This window comes from Psammomys obesus, unplaced genomic scaffold (genome assembly GCF_907164565.1).
Source record: "Psammomys obesus unplaced genomic scaffold, mPsaObe1.curated_primary_1811, whole genome shotgun sequence".
In the NCBI taxonomy this organism is placed as follows: domain Eukaryota; kingdom Metazoa; phylum Chordata; class Mammalia; order Rodentia; family Muridae; genus Psammomys; species Psammomys obesus.
Window position 1 is genome coordinate 6,045,387 of NW_026588368.1, and position 26,184 is coordinate 6,071,570.

The 26,184-nt window shown below is 47.6% G+C and overlaps 1 protein-coding gene and 1 pseudogene across 4 annotated transcripts; one reads left to right on the forward strand and one right to left on the reverse strand.

Moving 5' to 3' along the window:
* The first annotated feature begins 10 nt into the window (after window positions 1-10).
* Usp18 (ubiquitin specific peptidase 18) lies at window positions 11-22,239 on the forward strand. Of its 4 annotated transcripts, none has more exons than XM_055604282.1 (11): window positions 11-83; window positions 6,978-7,231; window positions 8,299-8,395; window positions 9,439-9,584; window positions 17,369-17,448; window positions 17,645-17,791; window positions 18,258-18,353; window positions 18,776-18,943; window positions 20,072-20,203; window positions 20,618-20,667; window positions 21,795-22,239. In XM_055604282.1, the coding sequence occupies exons 2-11, from the start codon at window positions 7,084-7,086 to the stop codon at window positions 21,838-21,840; spliced, it is 1,110 nt and encodes a 369-aa protein (XP_055460257.1). In that variant the 5' UTR covers window positions 11-83; window positions 6,978-7,083; the 3' UTR covers window positions 21,841-22,239. The 4 variants fall into 4 exon arrangements, with proteins under 4 accessions (XP_055460257.1, XP_055460258.1, XP_055460256.1 ...); XM_055604281.1 differs by lacking the exon at window positions 11-83 and adding an exon at window positions 528-593; XM_055604283.1 differs by lacking the exons at window positions 11-83; window positions 17,645-17,791 and adding an exon at window positions 526-593.
* On the reverse strand, window positions 13,630-13,737 carry LOC129674356 (small nucleolar RNA SNORA17; annotated as a pseudogene).
* Window positions 22,240-26,184: the final 3,945 nt, after the last annotated feature.

Sequence of the window (26,184 nt, forward strand, 5' to 3'; positions counted from 1 at the left end):
GAGCTAGCCTCAGCGAGGGAGTCTTCTGCTGGCTCCGAGGGAAGTCGCGGCAACTGCGGACATAACTCCTCCTAAAACTGCAGGTGAAAAAGGAGCGTGTATGCGGCAGTTAGCGGGCCAGGTCCGAAGAGGATGCTGGGATCCGGGTGCGGGCAGCCGCGGGCTCCCCGGGCGCGCACACGCGCTCCCCGCGCCCGCCGCTCCGCTCCGCCGCCTGAGTTTCACTTTCCTTCGGATCCAGGGGAAAACGAAAGCTTGGCGGTGAGGGGGCGGGGCCGGGCGCGCAGAGGGCTCGGCCGGGAGTGTCGGGGCTGGGCTAAGGGCAGCCGCGCTCAGCGCACCGCAGATGCTCCTGAGCTGCCCGAGCAGGAGGCAGCTCGGCGCGGCTGCCCCCGCTGCCCCGTTCCGCTGTGCGCCCGCGTCCCCTTCTGGAGCTCTTTGCGGATCCCGTTCAGTCTTCGCTGGCTGGCTTGACTCGAGGTGCCGGAGGCAAGTTTGTGGCTAACTTTGGAAGTTTCCTTCATCCCGCCGGAGCTTTGCTCCTAATATCTCCAGATGATTAAGAATTTCCTTGGGCTCAGCAAATAGTGGCAGTATGTATTCTTGGCATGCGTATACCGGGCCAGTGAGTTTGCTTTCCAAGCAGATCTGTTTGTTTGGACTTTAGTCGTGATTTATGTTTAATTAAAAAAAAAAAAAGTCACGAAAGCGGCTTGTTAAAAATTCTAGCCACATGGATGTGTAGAGATGTTTCTTTTCAACTCAGTATCATTTTTATGTACACTTTATCAGAAAAAAAAATTCATGCCTATCTTGAACATCATTCTGTAACTTGTTTCTTGTTCTGCCTTTCCATGCTAGTATTTTAACTGACGTGTCATATGAGAAGTGTGAATTTATTTTTACTGGTATAGATGATTCGTCATCAAATATCCTTTTTTTTTTCTTTTTTTTTGTATGCCCTTGTGCAAATACTTGTGAAAAACTCCTTTAAAATCTGAATCAGTGGACTGAGACACTGGAAAGATACTTGTCAAATCTCCCAAGTCAGGGTGTTTCAGACCTGTTCTCCTGCCTGCTTTTCATCTTCTGGGAAGAAAACTAAGTATAACTTTAAGTATAAAAAGTCCGAGTTTAAGTGTTTCCAAATTACAACTTTTAATTTTATACTTAATGTAGAGGTAGTTTATGCTTTGAGACTGACTCAGAAGGCGAGGCGAGTATTTCAGAACATGCTAGGATGCTTCATGCGAAGTACCTCTTGTGTGCCTTGACACCGTTACCTCCTGTGTTCCATAAAAAGAGGCTGAGCAGAAAGCGGCATAGGGTGTGGGGTGTCTTGCTCCCTCCTGACTTACCATGCCCTAGCAGAGGGCTTTAAAAAAAAAAAAAAAAGACTTTTTGCTTGTTTTCTTTCTTCACTCTGGAAAACTGTGCTTCATGGTCTGGGCATTGTTATGCAATGTTAGGTTTATAAGGGGGAAAATCACCTTGTCTCGAAACTGAGTGGATCATGTGATTGGGCTGTTGCCAGAGTCCTAATGGGCTCTGGAAAGGTGTACAGCATTTCCAGGCTGAGGACATGTCTACAGGTATGGTCAGGAGGGCACCGATTCATATCATGCCACAAGGGTCAGAGGAGCCCCAAGGTACTCTGTTAGTTTGGGTTTCTTCCGGAAGGATCTAATTTTGTCCAGCGTATTCTCATCGTTCATAAAATGGGAGCTGATCACTGAGAAGGAGGTCAAGGCCCAGAGCAGAGGTGTGCGCCTTTGGTAATCTCTGGGGATTTTAGCCACAGGGAGGCTGGGTGAGGCAGGAGGATCTAGAGTTTGGATGTGGTGGCTCAGCTCACCCTATAATCACAGCATTGGAGAGGCTGAGGCAGGAGTTTTGCTGAGGATTTGAGGCTAGCCTAGTCTAAATGGTGAGACACCCTCACATCTTAAAAACAGAACAACAAAAAAAAAAAACTATGCACAAAAGTTTGAGGCCAGTGGACCACATTCCTAGACCTTGTCTCAAAAGTTTTGAAGACTGCTTAGATATTGCTGATAACGATACACTTATTAGGGGGTTTATAGCCGGGACCTGCCCTCCCCCAACCCCCAGTATGAGTGAACACCAGAGAGGGACTCACCACCCAAAATTCCCCTATCTGTCACTGGCTCTCCAGATCTTTCTCTCGAGACCCTCACTGACCCTGTGGCCACTTCCGTGGGTTGCCTGTGGTGGTTATTTCCATCATGCCCCCACTTTTGAGTGATGCAGGCTTCAGCAAGGGTGGGGCCAGGCACGTTTGGAGCCAGTGTGTTCTGAATCAGCGGCTGAGTTTGGGAGTGCAGCTCCCTCTGCTTTGCAGGTGATTTCTTGGATCAGCCCCATCCTCTCTGCCTGCTTGCCACCTTCCCCAGTCCCCTTTGCTTCCATCCCCCCCCAACAATGCTCTGCTACCCGCCCATCACAGTCAAACTAAGCTCTGTAGACTTGCTTTTGCCTCCCCCCAGCTGTAGCGCGTCCTGTGCAGTGAGAGGATTGCTTCCCTCAAGCCTAAGCTGGACCATGTCTGCTTCCGTCTACCAGTCAGTCCATTAGCCTTAACTCTGGGTTCCAGTCAGCGAGCCGTGAGTGGTAAAATAGACTTCACATACTTGTTCCGATACAAAAACACACTGTTCCCAAGCAAGAATCTCCCCTTCTCCAGCTTCATGCCCTTGCCTCTCCTCAAGATATTTGCCTAAACTTGGCTTTTTACTTTCTATTTAGAATTATCACACACATGTATTGATGCATACATAATACAATTCTCCACTGACATTATTTCAGTCTAAAGAAGAAATCATATTCTGTTTTCTGAATTTTTTCTAGTGGCGGGTGTGTATGTGTGCATGTTTCCCTCTGAGTGTGTCTGTGTTTGTGTCTGTCTGTCTGTCTATGTGGATGTGTGCACAAAGGCCAGAGGTCACTCTCAGTGTAGCTCCTCAGAAGCCATCTACCTTGTTTGTCCTGCAGACTATAGATGTGCAGATCTGGCCTTTTTATGTGAGTTCTGGGGGATCATACTCAGATGCTCATGATTGCTAGGAAAGCTCTTTACAGGCTGGGCCACCTCTCCAGTCCCCAGATTTGCTGTTTTGAGCAGATATTTTGTGTTAAAGAGATTTATTTACTTTTTTCTTTTGTGTATGTCTGAGGGCTTTTCTGTATGTGTCTCTCCCCATGCATGCAATGTCCACAAAGGCCAGAACAGGACATCAGATGCCCCGGAACTGGAGGTCTGAGCTGCCATGTAGGTGCTGGGAACCAAACCCGGCTTTCCTTCGAGAGCAGAAAGTGCTCTTAAGGCTCAGTCATCTCTCCGGCTCCCTTGAGTAAATGTTTTGTTTCTAAGATTGAGCTTGCTGTGACCCATGACATGTGTCCATTCATGTCCACTGATGAATGAGCCGAAGTCTATGGTTTGTGTAATTCAAACAGTGCTGCTATGGTCATGTCACACGTCTCCAAGGACACATGTGAGATGTTCTTTAGGGGCTTTCAATTCTAGTTTAGTGTAGACCATTTGCTTAGTGTGTGAGAGGGCCCAGATCCATCTGCAGCACTGTAAACAAAATAACTAACCAAGAAGGAAAGAAAGAAAGAGAGAAAGAAAAGAAAGAGGAAGGAGCCATCAAAAACAGAAAACAAAACAAACTCCACCAAAGAAACAGTAAAGGAGGGGGGGGAGAAAGAGAGAGGGGGAGAGAGAGACAGAGAGAGAGAGAGAGAGAGAATTTCTCTTGAAATTTTGGTGTTGAATTTGAGTTTAAAAGCTAATACCAAATTATTTGTTCAGGCGATTGGGCCATTTCATACCCCTCTCCTCCTAGAGTATAAAAATCCTGTTTAGGGGGCTGGCATGAGATGGCTCAGCGGGTAAAGGCACTTGCTGCCAAGTCTGACCACTTGAGTTTGGCTCCCAGGACCTGTGTCGAAGGAGAAAACGGGCTCCAACAAATTGACCTCTGACCTCCCCTTGTGTGCCATGGCACTCATGCTGACATACAAACACACATAAGGCAAATAAATAATATAATAAAACAGGTGTTTTGTTTTTTTTTTTTTTGGAGGGAGGTCTCGAGACAAGGTCTCTCTACATAGCCCTGGCTCTCCTGGAACTCTCTCTATTGACCAGGCTGGCCTCCAAATCCCAGAGATCTATCTGCCTCCCTCCCAAGTGCTGGGATCAAAGGCATGTGCCACCATGCCTGGCAATAAAAACAAACAAACAAACAAACAAACAAACAACAACTTTTAATCTTAAAAAATCATGTTTACACCCAGCAGGTAAAGATGTGTGCCTGGAGTCAAGCCTCACACAGAACCGACTCAGTTGAGTTGCTTTCTGATTTGTGCCTCTGTGCTGTGGCATGTACCCAGGTATATGTGTGTGTGTGTGTGTGTGTGTGTGTGTGTGTGAGTGCAGGTGCACACACATTAACAAAGCTTAAAAAAAAATTCCGTTTACCCATACTCCCTCCGCCGACATTTGGTTCGATAAGAAATACATTTTATTTTTAATTGGCACATAGGAATCAGACGAATTTCAACTGGCATTGATGCCTGCCATTTTGGTATTCAGGAGGCTGAGGCAAGGGATTGAGTTTGAGACCAGTTTAGCTACAGAGTAACATCTTTCCTAAAATTAAAAAAAAAAAAAAAAAAGACAGAACAAAAAAGGGGAAAAATAAATCCCCAAATAAGCCTCTCTGAAAGAACCCATCCCCCCACTGCATATTTATATAGAGGACATAATGACTGGCTTCTCAGTTCAGCACATTTGCAGTGTGTGCTGATCAGATCCCGTCAGAATTACTGACTGTTCCCAAATGGATAGTGTAAGCCGATGTCTTGGCATGGTCCCGAGTTGGGGTTCTGTGACTGTTAGCTTACTAGTTAGTAAATTTCTAAACTGCCTGTATTTCCTGCCCTTTTGAGTTTGGATTTACTTATGCAAAGTTACGTAGGCAAATCTTCTTAAAATTCTCTGCAAAACTTACCCACATCCCCTTTCCCCAGAAGCCAAGCGTTGGCGCACCACACATGTAGCCGTCCTTGTATCAAGATTCAGATTCATGTGCTGTCTCTCAGTAAGGTCTCATTCTGTAGCCCAGGCTGGGCCCAAACTTGTTATTCCTTTTCCTCAGCCTCCCAAGTGCTGGAATTACTGGCTTAGCAACCCTCCTAGCCTCTTGGCTTTCTTAAACTTGGCTATAGGCTGACTTGTTCCATGAAGCACGCCCTTATAGACACAGCCTGACCTTGGTTACGCGTTTAGCCAATGAGTTCTGACTGGCTTCTTACACTCCATTGGCCAGACCAGAAACTGGTACAGGACGTGTATGAAGCTTATTAACTTCTGGTGCTAAATGGCTCAGCGGTTAAGAGTGCTTACCGCTCGCTCGTTCAGAGGACCAGAGTTCTCCCAGAATCACAACTGTTTGGGCAGCTCCTGAGGGCCTGTAACTCAAGCTCCAGGGGATCCGACGCCCTCTTCCGGTCTCCGGTGGTATGTGCACGCATCCACACACAGGAACGCAGACGCCAGGGAAAAAAGCTGGCTGTGTGCATGCCAAGACAGGAGCTGCACCCCCGTAGGTGCTGGGTGAGCATGGCGATCGCCCTGAAATTCTAGTGCTCGAAAGGTGTGGAGCAGGGAATCCCTGGGGTAAGGTGGCCCGCTGGGCCGGCCTGTGCTGGTTAGCCCTGGGTTCACGGCCCCCAACACCAGTCCCTATCTCTTGGAAAAAGAATCTAACTGAGGGGACCCCAGCTGAATCCAGCCCATTTCGGAATCCGCGGCCAATGGGCTCTCAGGCGTCTTGATTTCCTTGCCTGCGGGGGAAGAAGCACAGAGGAACTCAGGTCTTGAGTCTCCCCTCCGGCTAGAGAGGAGGAAGAGGCACAGGACGCGGTGCGGGTCGGTGTGTTCCAGCTTAGACCGGTGGCTGCGCTGCAGATGTGAGGGAAGCTGCAGGCGGAAGTCGAAAGCCTTTCAGAAGGAACTGGGGGAATCAAAGGGCACGTGGCCCCCCGAGAATAGCTGGGTGTTTTCCACTTTCAGAGCATCCCTAGTTGAAGATGCGGGCGTGCTTCCTGCAGCCGGCTGCTGTGTCTGGCGGTGCCTTGCAGCTGCCTTAAGCACACCGGAGAGAGAGGCAGGTTCAGTTGCTATGGCAGTGGTGACGCTTGTCCTGAGACACATGCGAGGACCCATAGGGATCCCAGTGAATTTGGGGGGAGGGTTTACAGGTGGCTGAGGTCTGTGTTGTCAGGAGGAAGTAGGAACGGGTTGGGGGTTCGTTGTGGTTCATTTCCTCATTTATCATCTGATCTCGTGCTTATGAAGCCTTGGTTTGGGTGAAAGGGACTCAGTTGTCCTCTGGGTCTGGGAAGGGATGTCTCCTGAAGGTGGACATCCTGAGCTGTGAGCCACCGTTTCCACACACAGAGACACATGGTCCTCACCTTGGAATTTGAATAACTTCCTGCACAAGGTGCTTAAAGCACGGATGGCACAAAAGCCTTGAGAACCTAGGACAAGCTTCCCAGACGAAGGACCTTAGATGTCTGCAGGCCTGTCCCAGGGAATCAAAGATGTGGAGAACAAGAGATTTATCTGTGAGCTGTCCCTAGCCAGTGGAATGGCTGCCTTTTTCAACTGTTAAGGATTGAGAGTGAGGGGCAAGGAGACCGCCAGTGGTCCAGACCATTTGCTAAGACACAGAACCTAGAGGGAAGAAGAAGCCAGTGTTTAGACCTGGCAGTCCATGCTCAGGAAGGGTAAAATGAAGAGGTGGAAGAAGGCTTGGGAATGTCCATCTTATCATTAATTCCTGTTCTAGAGCTGTCTAAGCCAGTCTTCCTCCAACAGCAAGAGCTGATGGCGTGGGTTCGCCCCCATGGTAAGGCCTCTCTGTCGCTTTGTGTTTTCACAGAGGTGTCTTTGTTCCCGGCTTGTGCAGACTCTTCCTGGAAGTGAAGTTGTGGAATCCTGACCTTCAGTCTGGCAGTCCCAACCTCGGGGTTTGGGCGTGATCACTAATGGGCAAGGGGTTTGGGCTCCTGAGGAAAACCTGCCAGTCAGTTGTGGCTGAGTCTCAGCGGTCTTCAGAACTGGAGGAAGAGGAGAGCATGAAGAAGAAGGGAGTGTTCCCTAGAGAACATGGCAGTGCCTGGGACCACCCTCACGGTCATTAGAGCCCTCCCTTCGCTTATCACTGTATAGAAATGCTTTGCTCATACTCTGCTTTGGAAGTGGCGCGGTCTGCATTAGTTTCATTCTGGTGACTCTTGTTGGCTTAAAGAATGTGCCCTGCTGATTTGTGAGCTGAAGCCCATGACCCCAAATCATTTGCTTTGTTTGCTTTGTCCTGTCTCAGAAGCTCTTTGTCCAGGGCCCTGAAATTTGGGAGACTGTCTTGTCCTTCAGCCTCTCACCTTCTGGCGTCAGATGATCCTGTGGTTGGGGTGGGAAAGGACGTTGCTTGCTGATGTGTCACAGGAATATTATTTTTGGTTTTCCTATGTCTTTGAAAGTTGTGTCCACCTCTTGAGGTAAGTTTGGGGCTGATGGGTCTTTCCCACAGCCGCCTTCAATGTCCTCCATTTTTTTCTTCTTCTCCTCCTCTGTTCCTCCTCTTCTTCTTCCTTCCTCTCTCTCCTTCTACTTTTTTTTTTTTTTTTTTGAGGCAGGGTTTCTCTGTGTAGCTCTGACTATCCTGGATCTTACACTGTAGACCAGGCTGGCCCCAAACTCAGACATCTGCCTGCCTCTGCCTCCCAGGTTCTGGGATTAAAGGTGTGCTCCATCACTGCGGGGCTGTGTTGAGGACCGAGGGACTCCTCTCCTGGAGCCCACTGTAGACCAGACAAACCCTGTGTTATCTCTGAGGCACACCGACACCCGACCTGATCACAGCGGTGCGGAAGTGTGGAGTGAGGGGGACCAGCACTCCCCACAGGAGCTCTCAGCGTCTCTTTGCCTTTTCCTCCACCAACTGCTGCGCCACTCACTGTCAGCATGTGACCTCACTCTGCTCTAGTGCGTTATTAAGGCTTGTTTTGTCATTTAAGTTTTCAAAGCCCAGCGCTTGATCGCTCCTTCCCAGACTGTTTGCAAGCTCCCTGGTGAATTCTTTGTGTCTGTGAGTGTTTCTCAGGACTTTATGTCCTTTAGTCTTTTATGTCTGGGAAAACGCTTGAGTTCCTTTCTGTGTTGTCTTACCTCCAGTATTTTTTTTCCTCTTCATTTTATAGGTCTGGTTGGTTTACACAACATCGGACAGACCTGTTGCCTTAACTCCTTGATTCAGGTGTTCATGATGAATGTGGGCTTCAGGAAGATATTGAAGAGGTACGACCACGGGTCTGGCTGATCGCGTGTGTATCATTTATGTTTCAGAACACTGGTTTATTCCCAGCACCTTTGACTTTTATAAGTCTTTACTCCAGAGATGGCCCGAGAAAAAGATCTTTCCTTGATCATTTTGTACTGCAGGTTAGGGTCATTTATAAAGTTAAAACATACGTAAAAGCTTGCCCCTGTCTCCAATTGGTTTCAGGTGGTGTGGGGCATTACTGTGCCTTTGAATTTTTTTTTTTAACTATTATTTTATTGTTTTATGTATGTGGGTAGTTTGCCTGCATGTATCTCTGAGTACCACATGCATATCCAGGGAGGCCAGAGGAGGGAGTTGGATCCCATGAAACTGTGAGCAGCCATGTAGGTGCTGGAAAAAGAAGCCGGGTCCTGTGGAAGAGCAGCCTGCATTCTTAGCTGCTGAGCTATCTCTCCAGCCCCCTTAGTGGTTTTAAAAAAGACTCCTCAGATACTTCTGACGTACAACCATGGGAGACAGTCACTGGTCTGGAGTTGGGACAGACTAACATCAGAGAAAGTTAGTGGTCTAATAAAATGGAACGGATGCAGTCATTTTACCAGTGATTTTATTTAGTCCTATGCTTTCTGCTTTTTCTTCATCCACAAAGCAAGTGAGAGTTACTTATAGCTAAACGAATCATGGCAAAACACTGTCATCTGCTGTATTGCCTTTTCTTCCCTGGACCTAATTCAGTGTTTGGTTTTCTAGCTCAAAGTCCCTCAGACTAGACATTTATCTCCTTGCTCTAGGATGGACCCTGTCCTTTCTAGTATGAAAGCTGAGCCTGGCTGGGGTGGGACTGTGTTGATCCCCCTTTTAGGAAGGCACTCTGTGCACGCCGGTCCCTAAGTCACTTGAGCCCAGGCAGAAATCTACCCATTTCCATCATCCTGACCGAACCCAGAGAATGGCATGGACAGGGAAAGTCTTTGCAGTTCTTGCAATGTTCTCCGTGTGCTGCTGGCCTGAGGGATGGCAGGTGTGAGCCGCCGGCCTGGCTGTTCTTACTTGGCAGGATAACAGTGCCACGGGGGGCGGACGAGCAGAAGAGGAGCGTCCCCTTCCAGTTGCTGCTGTTGCTGGAGAAGATGCAGTCCAGCCGGCAGAAAGCGGTGCTGCCCTTGGAGCTTGCTTACTGCCTCCAGAGATACACCGTGCCCCGTAAGAGCCCTTGCAGCAGGGAAGAGGGCTCCACTAGGGGAGGAGGGAGGGACAGGGCTGATGGGCAGTGAACGAACATCTGGGCTCTAGACCCTTTATGTTAGAGGTAATGGTGTTGATCTGAAACATGTATCTCTTTACTTTTGTGAGGAAAGGTTTAACGTGAGATTTTTTTTTTTCTGACTAATATCAGCTTGTTGCTTTGAAGTATCTTTAAAAAAGACTAGCACAGCAGCTGCCCAGGGCCCAGCCAGTGATTTGCTACATTTGTGCAATGTCAGGGTAATTAGCACATCTTTCTCTTTAAGCACTCATTTCTTCGTGTTGCCGGTAGCCAAGTGTACGTTTGCCAAAACACACACCATCTTCCTCCCTGTTGTCCTTTGGCCTGGTTGGCTTTTAACGGTCAACTCGACACAGCCAAGAATCACCTGACAAGGAAGTCTCAGTCAAAAGGGGCTTCTGAGATTAGACCGGTGTGTATAGGTGTGTCTGTGGGTGGGTATAGGTGTGTCTGTGTTGGCTGCTCATTGATGTAGGAGGGCTTGGCTCACTGACCCCCACCCCCACACATCGCTGGGCAGGTAGTCCTAGGCTCTATAGTCTGAGTGTGAGCTGGAGAGTGAGGCAGCAAGCAGCGTTCTTCCATGCTTTGTTTCTCTTTCAAGTTCCTGTTTGGGCTCCTGCCTCTGCTTCAGTGATACACCTCGACCTGGAAGTGTGGGCCCTATAAACCCTTCCCTCCCCTAAGTTGCTTTTGGTCACAGCGTTTTATCACAGCCACAGAAGGGAACTAGAATGTTTTTTTTTTTTTGTTTTGTTTTGTTTTTGTTTTTCTTCTGAGGACCTAACTCAGTACAAAATGATCAAGGAAAGATCTTTTTCTCGGGTTCAGCTTTGGATTCTTCAAATCCTTTACAGAAATCTACAATAAACTGAATGGAATACATATAGCAGAATGCTTTCCCCTCTGTTTTCATTTGAAATGTTCTGTCAATGCCTGTTGAATCCGCTTGCTGTATAGTATTGTCTAACTCATTGTTGGCCTTAAAAAGATTTAAGATTTTGTTTATTGTTGTTATGTGATATGTGCAGTGTGTGTGTGTGTGAGAGTAAGGGTGTGAGTGAGGGAGTGTTCACACCACAGCGTGTGTATAAAGGTCAGAGGAGAACTTTTGGGAGTTGATCCCTTCCTTCCAGTGTGGTAATTAGGTGCTGCACTCAGGCTACCAGTCTGAGCAGCAAGTGCATTTGTGTGTGTGTGTGTGATGAACCATCTCACCAGCACTGTTGATTTTTTTTTTTTTTTTTTGTCCAGATGATTTGTTGAAAGTGGGGGTGTTGAAGCACCCAAGTGCGTTTTAGAATCTCTCTCTGTGTGTTTAGACCTAGGACTATTTGCCTTATGCATCTGGTGTTTCAGTTTTGGGACTGCATACGGTTACAATTGTTAAATCCTTCTGTTGAGTTGATTGCTTTCTTATTACGTACTGACCTTCTGTCTCCTTTGGCAATGTTTGAATTTTAGTCTATTTTGCTGGTACAAGTATTGCTGCCAATGGCTGCCTTTGGTTTCTGTTTTCTTGTTGTATCCTTTTTGGCCTTTCACTTTCATTCTGTGTGTCTTCGCTGATAAAGTGATTTTCTTGTGTGCATCACATCATTGAGTTTTGGTTTTTAGACATGTCAGTGGGGGGAATTTAACTGGTTTACATTAAATATTACCACTGATAAATGAAGCATGCTCTTGTAATGATGTAAAATTTCTGTATGTGTTTTGGATAATTTTTATTCTTTTTTCTTTCTTTCTTCCCTTCCACTTTCCCTCTCCTTCTCCTCTTCCTCTTCTTCATCTTTTCTTCACATCAAAGTCACTATGTAGCTAAGTTGACTTTAAGCTCTTGGTCTCTCTAGCCTTCGATTCCTGGTTGCTAGGCTTAGAGGCATGCACCTTCACACTCAGTGTCTTTCTTTTTTTTCTTGTTTATGTTTGTGAAGAGGTGCTTTTATTCTCTCTTTATGAGTGTGTGTGTATGTGTGTGTGTATAGAAGGTACTCTGTCTTGCCTGTCATGTACTTTTATAAGCATTTCTTATGGGGGCAGTCTGGTGAAGAATTCCTCAGATTTTTGTTTTCTTGGAAAACCTTTATTTTTCTTCATTTTTGAAGGATAGCTTTGCTGGGTATAATATACTTGGTTGGCTTTTTAAAAAGCTTTTTATTGATTTTTTTTTTTTTTTTTTTGTGAATGTCACATCATGCATCTCAATTCCACTCACCGACCCATCCCCTTGGATCTGCCCTCCACCTTTGCAACCTTCCCACCAGCAGAGGAAAAAAAAAAAAAAAACAAAAAAAAAAAAAACAAAACCACCTCATTGTGGAAGCTGTAGTGTGTCACAGTGTGACTCACAGTAAATCCTTTCATCCATACTTCTTTGCTTGCAAATGTTCATTTCAATGACTGATTGGTCGGTATGATTTTTGCTATGCTATCAATACTGGCACTTCACTGGGACCCCTTTCAGATATCCTGTTGTTGCCCTGTATCATGGATCTGTAGTAGGACTGGCTCCTTCATTTTGCATTGTAGCAGTTCATTGATGGGTTCGTGCTTGGGTGGGCAAATTCAAAGCCCTGGATCTGGGCCTGAGAGGAGGTCGATGAGCTGGTCAACCCAATGGCTCTCCCACACTCATACCTTCAGAGCTGGCTCACTGGCAACCCCTGCAACTAGGGCCAGCTCTATCCTGCTGTACAAGTGAGGTGCAAACCCTGCTCTCCCAAGTGTTTCAGCCAGTGAGGGACATGGTGTGTTCTCTTACTCTCATGATCCCAAGTGGCAAGGGACAAGAAAGGGGAGGAGGGCATCTCTCCCTTGTCTTTGCCACTGCACAACAGACAGAGGCAAAGACAAGGGAGACAGAGCCAGCTCTCCTGTACTCTTGGTGCTAGCTCACCTGCAGTCTCCACATGGAGGGTCAGCTTTACCGTGCTGCCCAGGTGAGGTGCAGGGCCCAATCTCCCAAGCGTTGCAGCTGCTGAGGGGCAGGGACAGCTCTCCTGTCCTCTGTAGGTGGCGATGGCGAAAGGAAGGGGAGGGACTCTCTCCCTCAACAATGCCACACACAGCAGACAAGAGGCAGGGTCTGATCTCCCACTCTGATGACCGCAGAGCCAGCTCTTCTGCTTGCTGTAGGTGGCAAGGGGTGAGGGGGCATCTCTCCCTTGCACATGATAGACAAGTGACAGGGCCAGCTCTCCCATGCTTATGCCCTCATGGCCAGCGTGCCCACAACCCCACCACTGGCGTCAGCTCTACTGTGCTGCCCAGGTAAGGCCTGGTCTCCTAAGTACTGAAGTTGACTAGGGGTTGGGTCAGCTCTCCTGCTCTCACACCCCCTGGGCCAGCTCTCCTATGGTGCCCATATGAGGGGTGGGGCCAGATCTGCACATCCCTTAGACATCAATGTCTGCCTGGCCTTTGGTGGTAACAGACCCCTGCTGCTGCAGGGCTACAGACCCAGACATGGCTCCTTGTGGCAGTACAGGCCAGGACCCATCATGGTCCCAGGTGGCATCACTGGCTTCTCAAATCAGGCTGTTTCTCACTACCCTTGAGCCTCCAGTTCTGCCTCTCTTCATTGTGCCCGCATCCTTCTGTTTCTCTTTCTCTTCCATTTCTCCACGACTTACCTAGTCCTCTGGGTGGTGCCTGGGGTTTCTGAGTGTCTGGGGTGGTCTTAAGAGTGCTATGTCCTGCTCATGCATTATGGCACCAGGCAGGGGTCATCTCGGGCATGGTCTGTCCCTCCAGGCCTTCACGGCACCGGACTGGTGGTCATCTCAGGCTAGCTCCCTATCTAGGCCCCATGGTGCCAGTCTGGTGGTTATCTTGGGTTTGCTCTTCATCTGGGCCTACCTGAGGGTCTGTCTCAGGCTCACTCCTGCCTGGGGTCCACTGTCCCAGCCAGGGTTCTTCTAGTCTCTGGTTTGATCCCCAACCCTGGGACGAGCCAGGCTGAGGGTCTCAGGTTTTTCAGGGAGTGTTAGGCTATTAATTCAGATGGTCTCGGGTCAGAACACTAAGCGTAAACCTAGCTTCTCTTATCTCTGCCTCCTCAGCCCCATCTGCAATGCCTCTAGGGGCACACTGGTTGGTGTTTTTGTTGTTATTGTTTCAGGACTTTGTATATCTCATCCCACTCTTAAAGAAGGCCCTTTCTAACTTAATCTGTTTGGAGGCTTTTGAGCTTCCTGGAGTTGATGCCTATATTTGCAGTGATTTGGAAAGTGGTCATTGATTAATTCAGTAGGTTTTCTGTGCCTTTCCTTTACCATCTCCTCTTATGGGACCTGTAGTGTAAGTATTTTCTTAATTTGTTGTATGCGTTATGTTCCATAGACCTTGTTTTTAGTTTTTCTCGATTTCTTTATTTTTAATTTTTTTCTGATTAAGTTATTTCAAAAGACCTATCCTCATGCTTAGAAAATCTCTTCTGCTTGCTCAACACTTTGATGCTCTCTACTGTTTCTTTATAATTTAAACTTATTGAAATCATTAGTGCCATCATTTCTCTTTGTAATCTCTATGTATGCTGAATTTCTCACTCATTTAACAGTTTTCATTTTTAATTTAATTGATGTTTCTATTTTCTAGTATCTCATTAAATTTCCTTGTAATCATTTGTTTGATTCTCTGTTACACAATTTATTTGTTTTCTTTCCTTTGGGGTCTGTTGCTAAAAAGCTGTTGTGTTCCTTTTGAGACACTAGGGTGCTTAGTTTTCCATAATTCTTTTAAAAAATCCAGATTTTGACTTATTAAAAAGTATTTTTTTATGATTATGGGTATTGTGTCTGCATGTATCACTGTGTGGGCCTCCAAGGGTTTATAACTAGAGTGACAGACAAATGTTAGAAGCCATGTCGGGGCTGAGAATTGAACTCAGGTTCTTTGGAAGAGCAGTCAATGTCTCTGTTGGTGTTTGAATGGCTGGTGGGACAGTTATCTTGACCTTAAAAAAAAAAAAGGATAATCTTAAACTGTTTCAAATCTAAGAGAAGGATCTTAGATTTTCTTTATACAGTGTGATATTAAATCTGGGTTTGACATCTGTGATATTTATTTTTAATTTAATTTTGATAATTATTTATTTATCTGTTTATTATTTTTACATATGTGAGTGCAGGCACATGAGTGCCACAGTGTCTTTGACATGGCAAACACGTGGAGGGCAGAGGGCAACCTTTGGGAGTTCTCTTCAGACACAGTGGGTGCCAGTGTTCAGATTCAAGTCCCCAGGCGTTCTCAGAAAGCGTTTTTACTCTCTGAGCTGTTCTAGTATAAGAAAAATCACACAAACCACTCAGACTTCAGTCTCAGATACGGACGGTTTATTGGGATGCCTTTTCCACGCTGATCGATCAGGGCCACAGGAAGAAACACATTTTGGCCAACCATACGAAGCAATGTTATGTTTTTGGCTAGCTAGACAAAGCTAGTCATTAGCTAACCTTTAAGCTGATTGGTCCTAAGTGAGGTAAGTGAGGCAGGGCATAGGGTCTTCTGGAGTCCATCCAAAGTGTAGCCAGGTGTGTAGATAAGAATGGTGCAACCAGAGTGTAGCCAGGTGAATAGACAACAAAGTATGAGTTATGAGACTATTGAATCATAAGGTCAGCTATGAACAACCGCTTCCAGGAGGCAGAGTTGAAAAGTTTAAAAAATTGAGCTTAATTTCACCTTAGAAACAAAATGGAAGCTGAAAACAAAGATGGCTGCAGCTTTGTCTCAAAAAGCAGGCTACAGCATGAACCACCTAATTCCCCCTGTATTTTTTATTTTATGAGCATTTTGATTGACTTTATGAAGAAACAGACACCTAGAAGCTATTATTTTTTTGTTAGCCATCTCATTTATATTCTCACTTTGATTTAGCTTCCCATGGTGCTTTGTGCACTCTAGGGGACCTTGTATTCTTGTTTGAATTATGACCAGTTGGAACCTGTCCTCCATTAGAATATGGTGTCTCAGGGGTATGCATTTTCTTTGGCACCTGTCATGCAATGCCTCCCAAGTGTGAAGTATATAGTGGGATAGACAGATATCCTTGCATTTTGTAGATGACTGGGGACTCTTGGCTCTGGGATGACCTGATGAGGTTTAAAAACAATGACTGCAGATGGCAGCTGCCCTAGTTTTGTTTCTGTGGCTGTGATAAAAATACCCTGAAGAAAAGCAGCTTAGGGGAGAAAGGGTTTCTTTTAGCTCCCAAGTCCAGGGTACAGCCTGCCATAGCAGGGGAGTTGGAATGGCAGGCAGAAACGTGAAACAGCTGGGCAAATCACACCCACAGTCAAGCTCAGAAAGAACAAGTGCTCTCACATGTGTCTACCATTTAGCTTACTCTCTGTTTTCATATGGCCCAGGACCCAGACCCAGGAACAGCACAGCCTACAGTGAGCTGGGTCTTCCCATAGCAATGAAAACAGTCAGGGCAACCCCTGCAGATATGACCACAGGCCAGTTTAATCCAGGGAGCCCCTGAATGAGTTCTTCCCAAGTGGTTTCCCATTGTGTCAAGCTGACAGTTACAGCTGATTGTGGCAGGAGCTAGAGAGCTGATTGTGACCGGAGCTAGAGAGCTGGCTCCAGTTAAGAACACTTAAGAGCTCTTGCAAAGGACCCAGGTTTAGTTCTCATGTGTGGTAGTTCAAAACCATTTGTAACTCCTGTTCCAGGGGACTGGATGCCCTCTTCTGACCCTCAAAGGCACTAGGCATACACACGACACTAGGCATACACATACACATACATACATACATACAGGCAAAACATCTATACAGATAACAGCAAATAAATAAGTGTAAACAAAACAAAACTGACCACCCCGGCACCTTAATCCAGTTTTCTTCACGTCACGCTGTGACAGGAAACCATCTGCATATAATTCGCTGAGTCAATCAATTTCCCCCATCTGCTACACTGCTTTTGAGTTGCGGTTCATTACGTAGATTAATTAATACACTCAATTAACATATAACGTTCACGTTCATCATTGTAGATTTGATGTGCGTAAGGCAACAGGAACTTAAAGTTTAGAAGCGGGACGGGTCAAAAAAATAACGAAAACAAAGGCTGTCAGGTTTCTGTTTGCACTGCATATCACGAATGCCGTGATGGAAAACGGAGCATGTTCTCAGAAACTGCCTTGGCCTGAAATGTGTTTGCATTTTGGCACAGATCTGCCCTTTTAGCAAACAGCCCACAGCCTGTTTCTCGCCTGTTTTTCTGACTTCCCACTTCTTTGGACAGACACTATTAAAGTCAGTTGTGCCTGTTCACAATTTCATACGTCCTTATGCAACAGGTAGACAATTCCCGGCAAAGTTCCCGCTGGCCTCAGCCAGGATCGTCTCGGAGCTGGTCGTTCTCTTTGTTCCTTTACTCTGGCATCTGTTCCTTTACTCTTTACATCTGGCAACCTGGTCAGATTGGGAAGAGGCCCCGCTGTTAGTGAATAAAAGCGACCACCAGGGGGCAGAGGAGTCCCGTCATAGCATCTGCTCAGCCGAAAGTGGGAGGAACTAGTTGGGATCTGTCAGAGGTCTGTAGAGGTGATGATGACAGAGAAAAAAAGTCAGCACCGAGCTTACTTTTCGTTAGTCGTTCTGAAGGGGAGGGAAGGCTGGGAAAGGACAGAGCGGTGAGGGTTCCGTGTCAGCGTCCTGCTGGCTCTACAAGGGCAGTCTCCTGACTGACTGTGCTTCCCTCTGACCAGTGTTCGTCCAGCACGATGCTGCCTATCTCTACCTTACAATCTGGAACCTGACTAAGGACCAGATCACGGACGCGGACTTGGTAAGGGCCCGTGGTTGATGCCCCTCGACTGTGTGCGGTCACTGCTTGGCTCAGCTCCCCAGGGTGGGTGTGGTCACCTTTCCGTGCAGAGAAGCAAATATTTGTGTGGGCCCGTTTCTGAGCTTCTGCCTGAAAGCCACTTACGCGGACCTAACGTGGCTTCCGGGTCGTCTGACCCCTCGCTCTCCGCTTGCAGGCAGAGCAGCTGCAGGCTCTGTTTACAATCTGGACCAAGGAGTCCCTGATTTGCGTGGGCTGTGCCGCCGAGAGCAGCAGAAGCAGCAGGCTGCTCACTCTCTCTCTTCCTCTTTTTGATATGGACACCAACCCCCTGAAAACACTGGTGAGGCACTTCTCGTTGGGGACTTTGTGTATCCCGAGGTAGCCAGCTTCCCCTTGCTTCTGTCCACCTACCCTTGGATCTCATGTGGGCAAGATGGCACAGCATGTCAAGGTGCTTGTTGCCAGGCGTTATGCCCTGAGTTTGATCCCTGGGTCCTACACGGTGGAAGAACTGACTCCTGTTCGCCACATACGTGCCTTGGCATGGGTATGTCTCCTGGCCAATCTCTTTGACTTGGGGGAGGAACACCCCCCCTTCCTGATTTCCTCATGTCCTTCCCCTGGAACATCTCTTCCAGTTTTGTTCCTCTAGCAGTGGGGTATTTTCTGAAATCCTGCTCCATGTATCACACGTGCCCACTTAGGGGGGATTAAAGGGTAGCTTGGGCTTCCATTGGCAGGGGAAGAGGGTTGTGTTTGAGACGGGAAACATGAATGCCTCTCGCTTCTTCTCTTGGGTGCGGCAGGAGGATGCCTTGCGATGTTTCTTCCAGCCCAAGGAGTTAGCAAGCTCAGACAAGTGCTTCTGTGAGAACTGTGGGAAGAAGACGCCTTGGAGACAGGTACACCTTCAAGCCAAACATTCACTGCTCTGGGATTGCCTTCAGGGCATCTCCTAATGGCTGACCTTGGGAATCTGGGTCCAGCCAGAGCCTGGGATCCTAGGGCTTCTCGTCTGAATGACTTCAGACTTGGCATCTCAGATCTTATCACTAAGAGGAACAGGATGAACCTTTTGGGGTTAAGAGGGGGAAGAGGGAGCAGCGGGTAGGGTTTTTCTCTCAGGGTTAGGTTGAAGTCCTAGAGTAGACGTCACAGGGGCCGTGCCCAAGCAGAGAGATGTAAGGTGATGACAGTCAGTCATGTGAGTCTTGAAGGTGCCCCCATCTCCCCTGTGGGAAAGGGCACATTGCCAGCCTCGACACCTCTCTGAACCTGCCCACCCCTGGTGCCCAAAGACTTCACACTGACTTTGTCTTTTCAGGTTCTGAAGCTGACTCGTTTGCCCCAAACCCTGACCATCCATCTCATGAGATTCTCCATCAGGAACTCACAGACAGAAAAGATCTGCCACTCAGTACATTTCCCCCAGAGCTTGGATTTCAGTCAGGTTCAGCCAACTGAGACGGACGTTGGTGATACCAAGGAGCAGGTGAGCCTTACCTTCTGTCCTTCATTCATCTCGGCAGACTCCGTGGCTTTCTGAGGTAGCCATCCAACCCCATCAGCTGCTGGACACCACTCGCTCATAAGCGCTCTAGCTATACGTATCAAGTCCAGGCCAGAGGCTTGATCCATAGCTCAACAGACTCTGAGGTAACCTGAACTAACACCATGTGAGCCAAATGTGAGCTTCCTGGGTCAGGCTCTCATCCAGGGACGTGGGCCCTTGTTGGCCATCTTTGGCATAAACAACAGTGGCAAAACAACTGAAGCTTGGCATGATTTATGAAAGCGCGCGCGCACACACACACACACATACACACACACACACACACACATCCAAGACCTTGTTCTGCTTTTGTTCTTCTTTAAAAATTAAAACATAATTAACTCGTATTTGTTTGTTTGTGTGTGTGTGTGTGGCATGAGTGGGGTCAGAGGACAATTGGTGGCAGTCAGTTCTCTCCTTCAACCACCTGGACCTCTAGGATTGGACTCAGGTCAACAGTCTTGGAGGCAGTTGCCTTCACCTGTTGATCTGTCTTGCCAGCCCAAGACGGACTTCCTTTCTTAAGCATTTTTTAATGATCAAGGCCATGTCATTCTGAAGCTGTGGTGTGTCACAGCCAGCCTTCGCCTCTGCTCTTAAAGATTCAGAAAGCTTCCTTTTTCTCTTTCTTTCTTTCTTTCCTTTTTTTTTTTTTTTTTTTTTTTTTTTTTTTTTTTTTTTTTTTTTTTTACTATTGGGCTTTATGGAAATGCCTCAGAGCACTGAGAAAAGGGATCTGTAATCTGGCACTTCCCATTTGAAATGACACATGGAATACTTAGAGGCGCGTGAGTAAATGCAAAGTTTCAGGTTCTCAGAACCAACTACACTTCGGTATTCAATAGTCAGAGTCTGCTCTGAGGCTAATATCAAGGTAGCTGCTTGTTGGAAATTTAATCAGAGGAAAGTTTCATTCAGTTGTCCCAAGCTTCTTGGGAGATTCTACGACAAAACAAAACAAAACAAAACAAAACAAAACAAAACAAAACAAAAAGACTGTCTTTTCTTTGTTGGCTTGAAGTGGGAAAGGCCACATTTGCCAGTGTCTCTGCGTCTGTCTCCCCACAGTCTGAAGTGCACTATGAACTCTTTGCTGTGGTTGCCCATGTCGGGATGGCTGACTTTGGTCATTACTGTGCCTACATCCGGAATCCTGTGGATGGAAAATGGTTCTGCTTCAACGACTCCCATGTTTGTTGGGTGAGAAACATCAGCCCACATAGCTGCTTGTCATAAACTAGCTGCCTCCAATAAATCCTGGGCTTGGGGACACCTGGGTCCTCCCGTTGAATTCTGCAGTCCATACCCTGAACGAAGGTGCTTTTAAGGAGTGAGGCGCAAAGTCTTTTTTTTTTTTTTTTCTCCTTGAAAGCCGCTCCTGGTTTATAACTGTATGTGCTCTGCCAGCGCAGTGCCCCAGGTTTCTGGCGCTCTAAGCCCAGGGCCCTGACACTGTGGCAAACTTCTTTAATGCCCGAGCTGTAGCTCTTGGGTAGGCATAACCAGGTTTAGAGAGAGGGATGGACTTGTCTGGGGTGAAGGAGGACAAAGGACAGCGCCCTGCCTTTTAGGCACACTGAGGTGGGTGCTGTCTTCTTTCTTACACACTTGCAGGTGACCTGGGAGGATGTCCAGTGCACCTATGGGAATCACAGATACCGCTGGTAAGAGACGGGCTGGGCTCCTGACACACTCACCCTGAATTTTTGGCTCCAGTGTTACTTGCCTTCTGATGACAGCCCGGAGACGGCCTAGCCAGCTCCACCTGTAACTGCCCGTCCCACTGCGCCATGCTTTTCTGAGATTTTCTGAGATACCGAGATTTCGGCAATGCCTATGGATTCGTAGTGGAGTTCAAATGCTGTGTCTGTCGCCTTCCTCCTAGTTGCAAAGTCAGCCTCGTGTTTTGTCGCTCACGGCCTCTCCCCGCTGTTCAAAGCCTGTATTTACAGATCGGGCTTCCCACATGCCTCCCTACAACAAAGATGGTCTCTTAATTGATCGCTTATGTAACTTTCTGTCACATTTCGTTATGTACTCTTCGAGGGGGGGAAAGGCTCACTCGTTTCATCTTTTGATGTCGAGCAGTGGCTTGCATTTAGTAAGAACCAACAAATAACCTCTTAAAACCAGTCACTATAGAAACATAAAAAGCCTGGATGAAGATAGGATAGACCGAAGAGTCTTTGTAAAGCTTTCCCAGCTGTTTTTTTTCTGCTCTGGGAACAATGGCACACACAGAAGGTGGTCAGAGACGGCTCTCTGCTCAGAGGCGGGCTTGACCACTTGAAAAGTAAAGCACCTACTGATGCAATTGTGTTTGGACACCTCCTTCAACCCACCTGCCAGCTTGCTCTTGTTCCCCTCAAGCATCTCCATTGGATGCCAGATCTTTTGTCACTCTGATTGTGGCTGATGCCTCCTCGATTCAGAGCAGGAGCGGGCAGACTCTCTGTGAAGGGTGAGGACACCTCGGCTCCAGGGACCACAGCTCCCCTTGCACCTAATGTGGCTGTACCCTCACAGCGCACACAGAGAAGCTGCACACAATTCACAGACGACTGATTCCAGCTGGCTGTGTGGTTGAATCTACTTGCAAACAGACAGATTTCTTTTGTGGTCCCACAATTTTCCACCGTCTCATTAGATGGCAATCCGCTCGGGAATCCGCTCGGGTCACCATTTGTCCCTCTGAGGGAATGGCATGGTGTATCATGGTTTCACTATGGATGCTTCCTTTTTTTTTTTTTTTTTTCTTCTTTTGTGCTGACACTTTTTTTTTTCTTTCTAGGCGGGAAACTGCTTACCTCTTGGTTTACATGAAGACTGAGTCCTGATGTAGGTACTCACACCTTCGTGGAATGATAGACTCTTGTTTTCTCTCCCGTTCATTCCCACGTCTGCTGCGTTTTCAATGAGAATAATAATTTAAAACCCCATAATTAAACCTTATTTATAAGCCAGAGTTGTCATTGCCAAGACTTGGAGGTGGTTTGTCTCCTGAAAGCTCACGTGCAGAAGGCTTGGGCCTCAGTATGACGGTGTTTTAAGAGAGGGCCCAGTGAGAGGTAATTGGTCTAGGGGCTCTCTTCTCTTCTGTGCACTCGTAGTTCCTTTTCTGTTTCTCTACCCTAACACGATGCAACCTGGGGGTCCGCAACATGATGCCAGTTCCGTTGCTGGTTGGATCCCCCAGCCTTCAAAATTCCGAGTCAAATAAATGTCACTAAATACTGTTCTGCCTCAGGTATTTTGTTATTTCAGTGGGAAATGCATGAATATAATTGTTAAAAATCCCTAGCAATGACCCTAACATAGGAAAGGACACTTTCACCAGTGAAGGCTGCTGACTGTGGCCTTCAGTACGAGAGGTGACCCGCTCAGCCGGGAAACTGAGGGCCCGGGCATTGTCAGGTAGGAATCAGTGGTAGGAGGAGGGGCCGGAGTGACAAGGGACGGGGGGGTAAGCATTTTAGTGTTACACAGTGCGACTATGCTGGCATGCACTCGCTAAACATCAGCTCAACTTAAAAAATGTTATTGTGACTATTATCATTATTAGTTAGATAATAAAGATGTGTGTGTCTGTCTGTGCGTGCCACGGCACGCATATGGAAGTCAGTTCTCTAATTCCACTGTGGCAGCCAAGGCTTAAACTCGGGTGGTCATGCTTGGTATATGACAAGCCATTTTACCTTGTGAAGTACCTGCAGCGGCCACAGGAGGGCATCAGAGCCTCTGGAACTGGAATTAGAGCCGGTTGTGAGCTGCCACAGTGGGTCCAGGGACTCAAACCCAGGTGCTCTGGAAAACAGCGGACTCACCCCCCAGCCCCTCAGCCCCGACTTTAGCTTCTTCCACGTTTACTTGGAAAAGATATCTCGGTCATCCAGTCTCTATGAGGTAGCCGTGCGCTTTCGCTTAGTCGTGACCAGAATGTCTGCGAGAACAACGTAAAGGGGAAGGATGGATTCTGACGGGCAGTTTCAGGGGATAAGTGTATCGGAAGTTGGTTTCTCACGCGGTGGCGGACGGGAAGGAGAGGGAACTTGGGAGCAAGAAAGGGGAGCGGGGGGGGGGGGCGGGAGAGGAAAGAAAGGGACCGGGAACCCCTTACGACCTTCAAAGCCACACTTCCGTCCACTTCCTCCAGCTAGGCCTCACCTGAAGTGTCAGGCTTTTCCCAGAACAGTGCGAGCAGCTGGGAAGGGTGTGGTTTAGTAAAATACAATTGAAGTCCACAGATACCGAGGGCTTGTGCTATGGAAACTGAAACCCCTCTGCTGTGGGGCGGGGTGTAGGCCTTTGATGGGAGGGGCTCAGAGGGAAGGCATACTCCCTCAAGCGGCTGAAAAAGACAGTATTCAAGGTTGAAGGAAGTCTGAAAACATGGCTTTCTCATGCAGGGGAAACAAGTGCTGAGGGGTGGAGGCCAGGAGCGAGGTGGAAGGTCTCAAAGTAGGCTGAGAGGTTTGGACTTAACTAGACGGCTAGTGAAGTACTGGAGGGGTTTAAAAAAAAAAAAAAAAAAGGAAGCAGTGCTTATGCAGAACTAGTTTTCTGGTGAAAAGGGTTAGAGAAAGAAATGACAGTGGGGATCCGAGGAGGCTCACAGTCACTGGGGCCACTTTGGATGAAGAACAGATGCGGGTGGTGAGAGGAAATCCAGAGGATGCTATGGCAGGCTGGGATGTGAGCAGGATGGGTATCGACAGGGTATCGACAGGGTATCGACACGGTATCGACACCCTGTCGTTAACAGACGACATAATTCATACGTTCACACACTTAATGTCTTCTTCAGTGTTTCACGGTTGTGTTAGGGTTCTCTAGAGGAACTGATCTGATGGGGTGAATATACATTAAAAGGGCATTATAGGCCGACAATGGCCATCCTTACACTGAGAGGCTGAGGACCGGGAGCTAGTGCTTAGCCACAAGGCTGGGAGCCTCAGCAGAGCCTCTTCCTGCTGAAGGATTCCTCAAGAGCTGCCTGTCTTTAGCTCGGGTGAGCAGGCTAAAGGAGCTGAGTTTTAGTGTCAACAAAGATGGTTTCGGCAGTGACAGCAGCAGCAGCAGCAGCAGCAAAAGAGTAGATGCACTTCCAGGTAAGAGGCTAAGCCAAGTAGGCCAAAAGCAAAAGCATTCTCCTGCAACCTCCTTATATCTGGGCTTTTATTATTGGGTGCTTCCCGCTTCAATTAGCCTAATAAGGAAAATCCCTCATGGGCATGCCCAGGTGTAGACCTAAAGCTGACGATCTCTCAGGTGTGGCTTGAGCAGTGGTTCTCAACCTGTGGGTTTTGACTCCCTCCACCCCCGGGGTCACATGTAAGATATTCTGCATATCAGCTTTACACTGCGATTCATAACAGTAGCAAAATTAGAGCTATGAAGTAGCAATGAAATAACTTTATGGTTGGGGAGGGGGGGTCACCACAACATGAGGAACTGTATTAAAGGGTCGCAGCATTAGGAAGGCTGAGAGCCACTAGCCTAGAGGCTTGTCACCAATAAAGGTTAATTAGGACAGTGCTTGAGAGGGCTCCCACGGAGCGAGGGACAGTTCAGTAAGGGGCTCGTCTCCACCCAGACTCCAGGCAGTCTTTACTTTCCAGTTCCTGTAAAATTAAAAAGATTAAAAAAAGAAAGATTCCAATATACAATGGCGTACAGTAAACATTCCAAAAGGGAAGGATGGAGCATAGCGAGAAAAGATCGGGCCAGAATAAGACCGAAACCTGCTAGGAAAAACGCCAGACCCCATGCTCCTAGTGTCTGGATTATGTAGTGTTATGATGTGAATTCCAGCGGGCTTGGGTAACTCAGCTCCCACAGTCCAACTGAAGCTCGCAAGGCTCTCTAATAGGCTGTTCCATGTATTGTCTGCAGGTATCCTTGACAAATGTCCCGTGTTCCTGGTATCTCTACCACTCTGACGTCTCCATGACAGCTTCTGTTTCACCTTCAAGGGCCGTACACAGCCTCCCCAGGGTCACCCTGCAGGCAACCAACCTTGCTACATATTACCAGGCCCCACAGAACTCTCTGGAACCTAGTGTAAGCTTTTAGGACCCCGTTGCTCTCTCATTCTACATGTGTGCAAAACTGGGAGCCTGAGGAGACGGCCCAGGGCTTAAGAGCGTGTGCCCGCTGCTGCAGAGGACTCAATAGCACGTCAGCTCTGGGAGCCGACCTCCCACGAGTGGGATGAGATGCAGACACTGTCTACCTTAGGGGAAAAGACAGGGCTCATCCTGGCCAGGGGTGCTTGCTAGCCCAGTTTGTGTTTGGCCACACCCTGAAGCCACAGCAACAGTTCTTCTGACCTGATCTTGCTTTGTTTGTCTGAAAACCGAAGTTAACCTTTGCTTCTAAGAGCTGAGAGAGGAAATAAACTCCCTTCTTCCCTAGTTTGAGCTGGTCACGGTGTTTTATCACAGCGACAGAAAGGTGAGCAATGTAGGCATCGGTACCGCAGAGTGGGCTGTTGCTGTGGCAACGTGACCGCGCTGGGTTTGGAGGGATGTGGAAGAGTGTGAAACGCTGGACTAGAAAGGCATTGAACGCTGGCAGTGGGACCTATGGGCCGTCGACTTTGGGGTTTTATGACACGAGCTTCTCAAAAGTCTCTGGTTCCCAGGCAGGAGGCAGGGAAGGGATGGGGAGAAGGCTGCTTGGCCGCCAATACCCTTTGACGTGAGTCACATTTCCCCAGATGAGAAGTTTGGGACCCAGAGGTCTGTCAGATGGATACTCACAGACTGGCTCAGTGGCTGCCTGTCAGGGCTGCTAACGGTTCTGCAGCTTGAGCAGCAACTGCCTCCAACATCGCATGCCCCCGAACACAGGCCTGATAACACTTTTGGCCTCTCTGCCTTGTCTTCTTTCTTCTCTTAAACGCCAACAAAATGGCTCTTGAGTTTCCTTCCAAGTTTAGTTCCAAACTAAGAAGCCACAACAGGGAACCTTGACATCTCACTAAGGTATGTAGGTGTGGTTATGATTTCATCTAATTCTATAGAATTATCTACAACAATGTATTATTTCTTAGCCGTTATCCCAATGGCAAAATTAGCTTATTTTTAACACTGACAAACTATGCTTATTTCAAATACAACAAGGCCCAGAAAGCATGTGAAAATATCTCTTCATAAGTTCGCTTATCAAAAAAAAAAAAA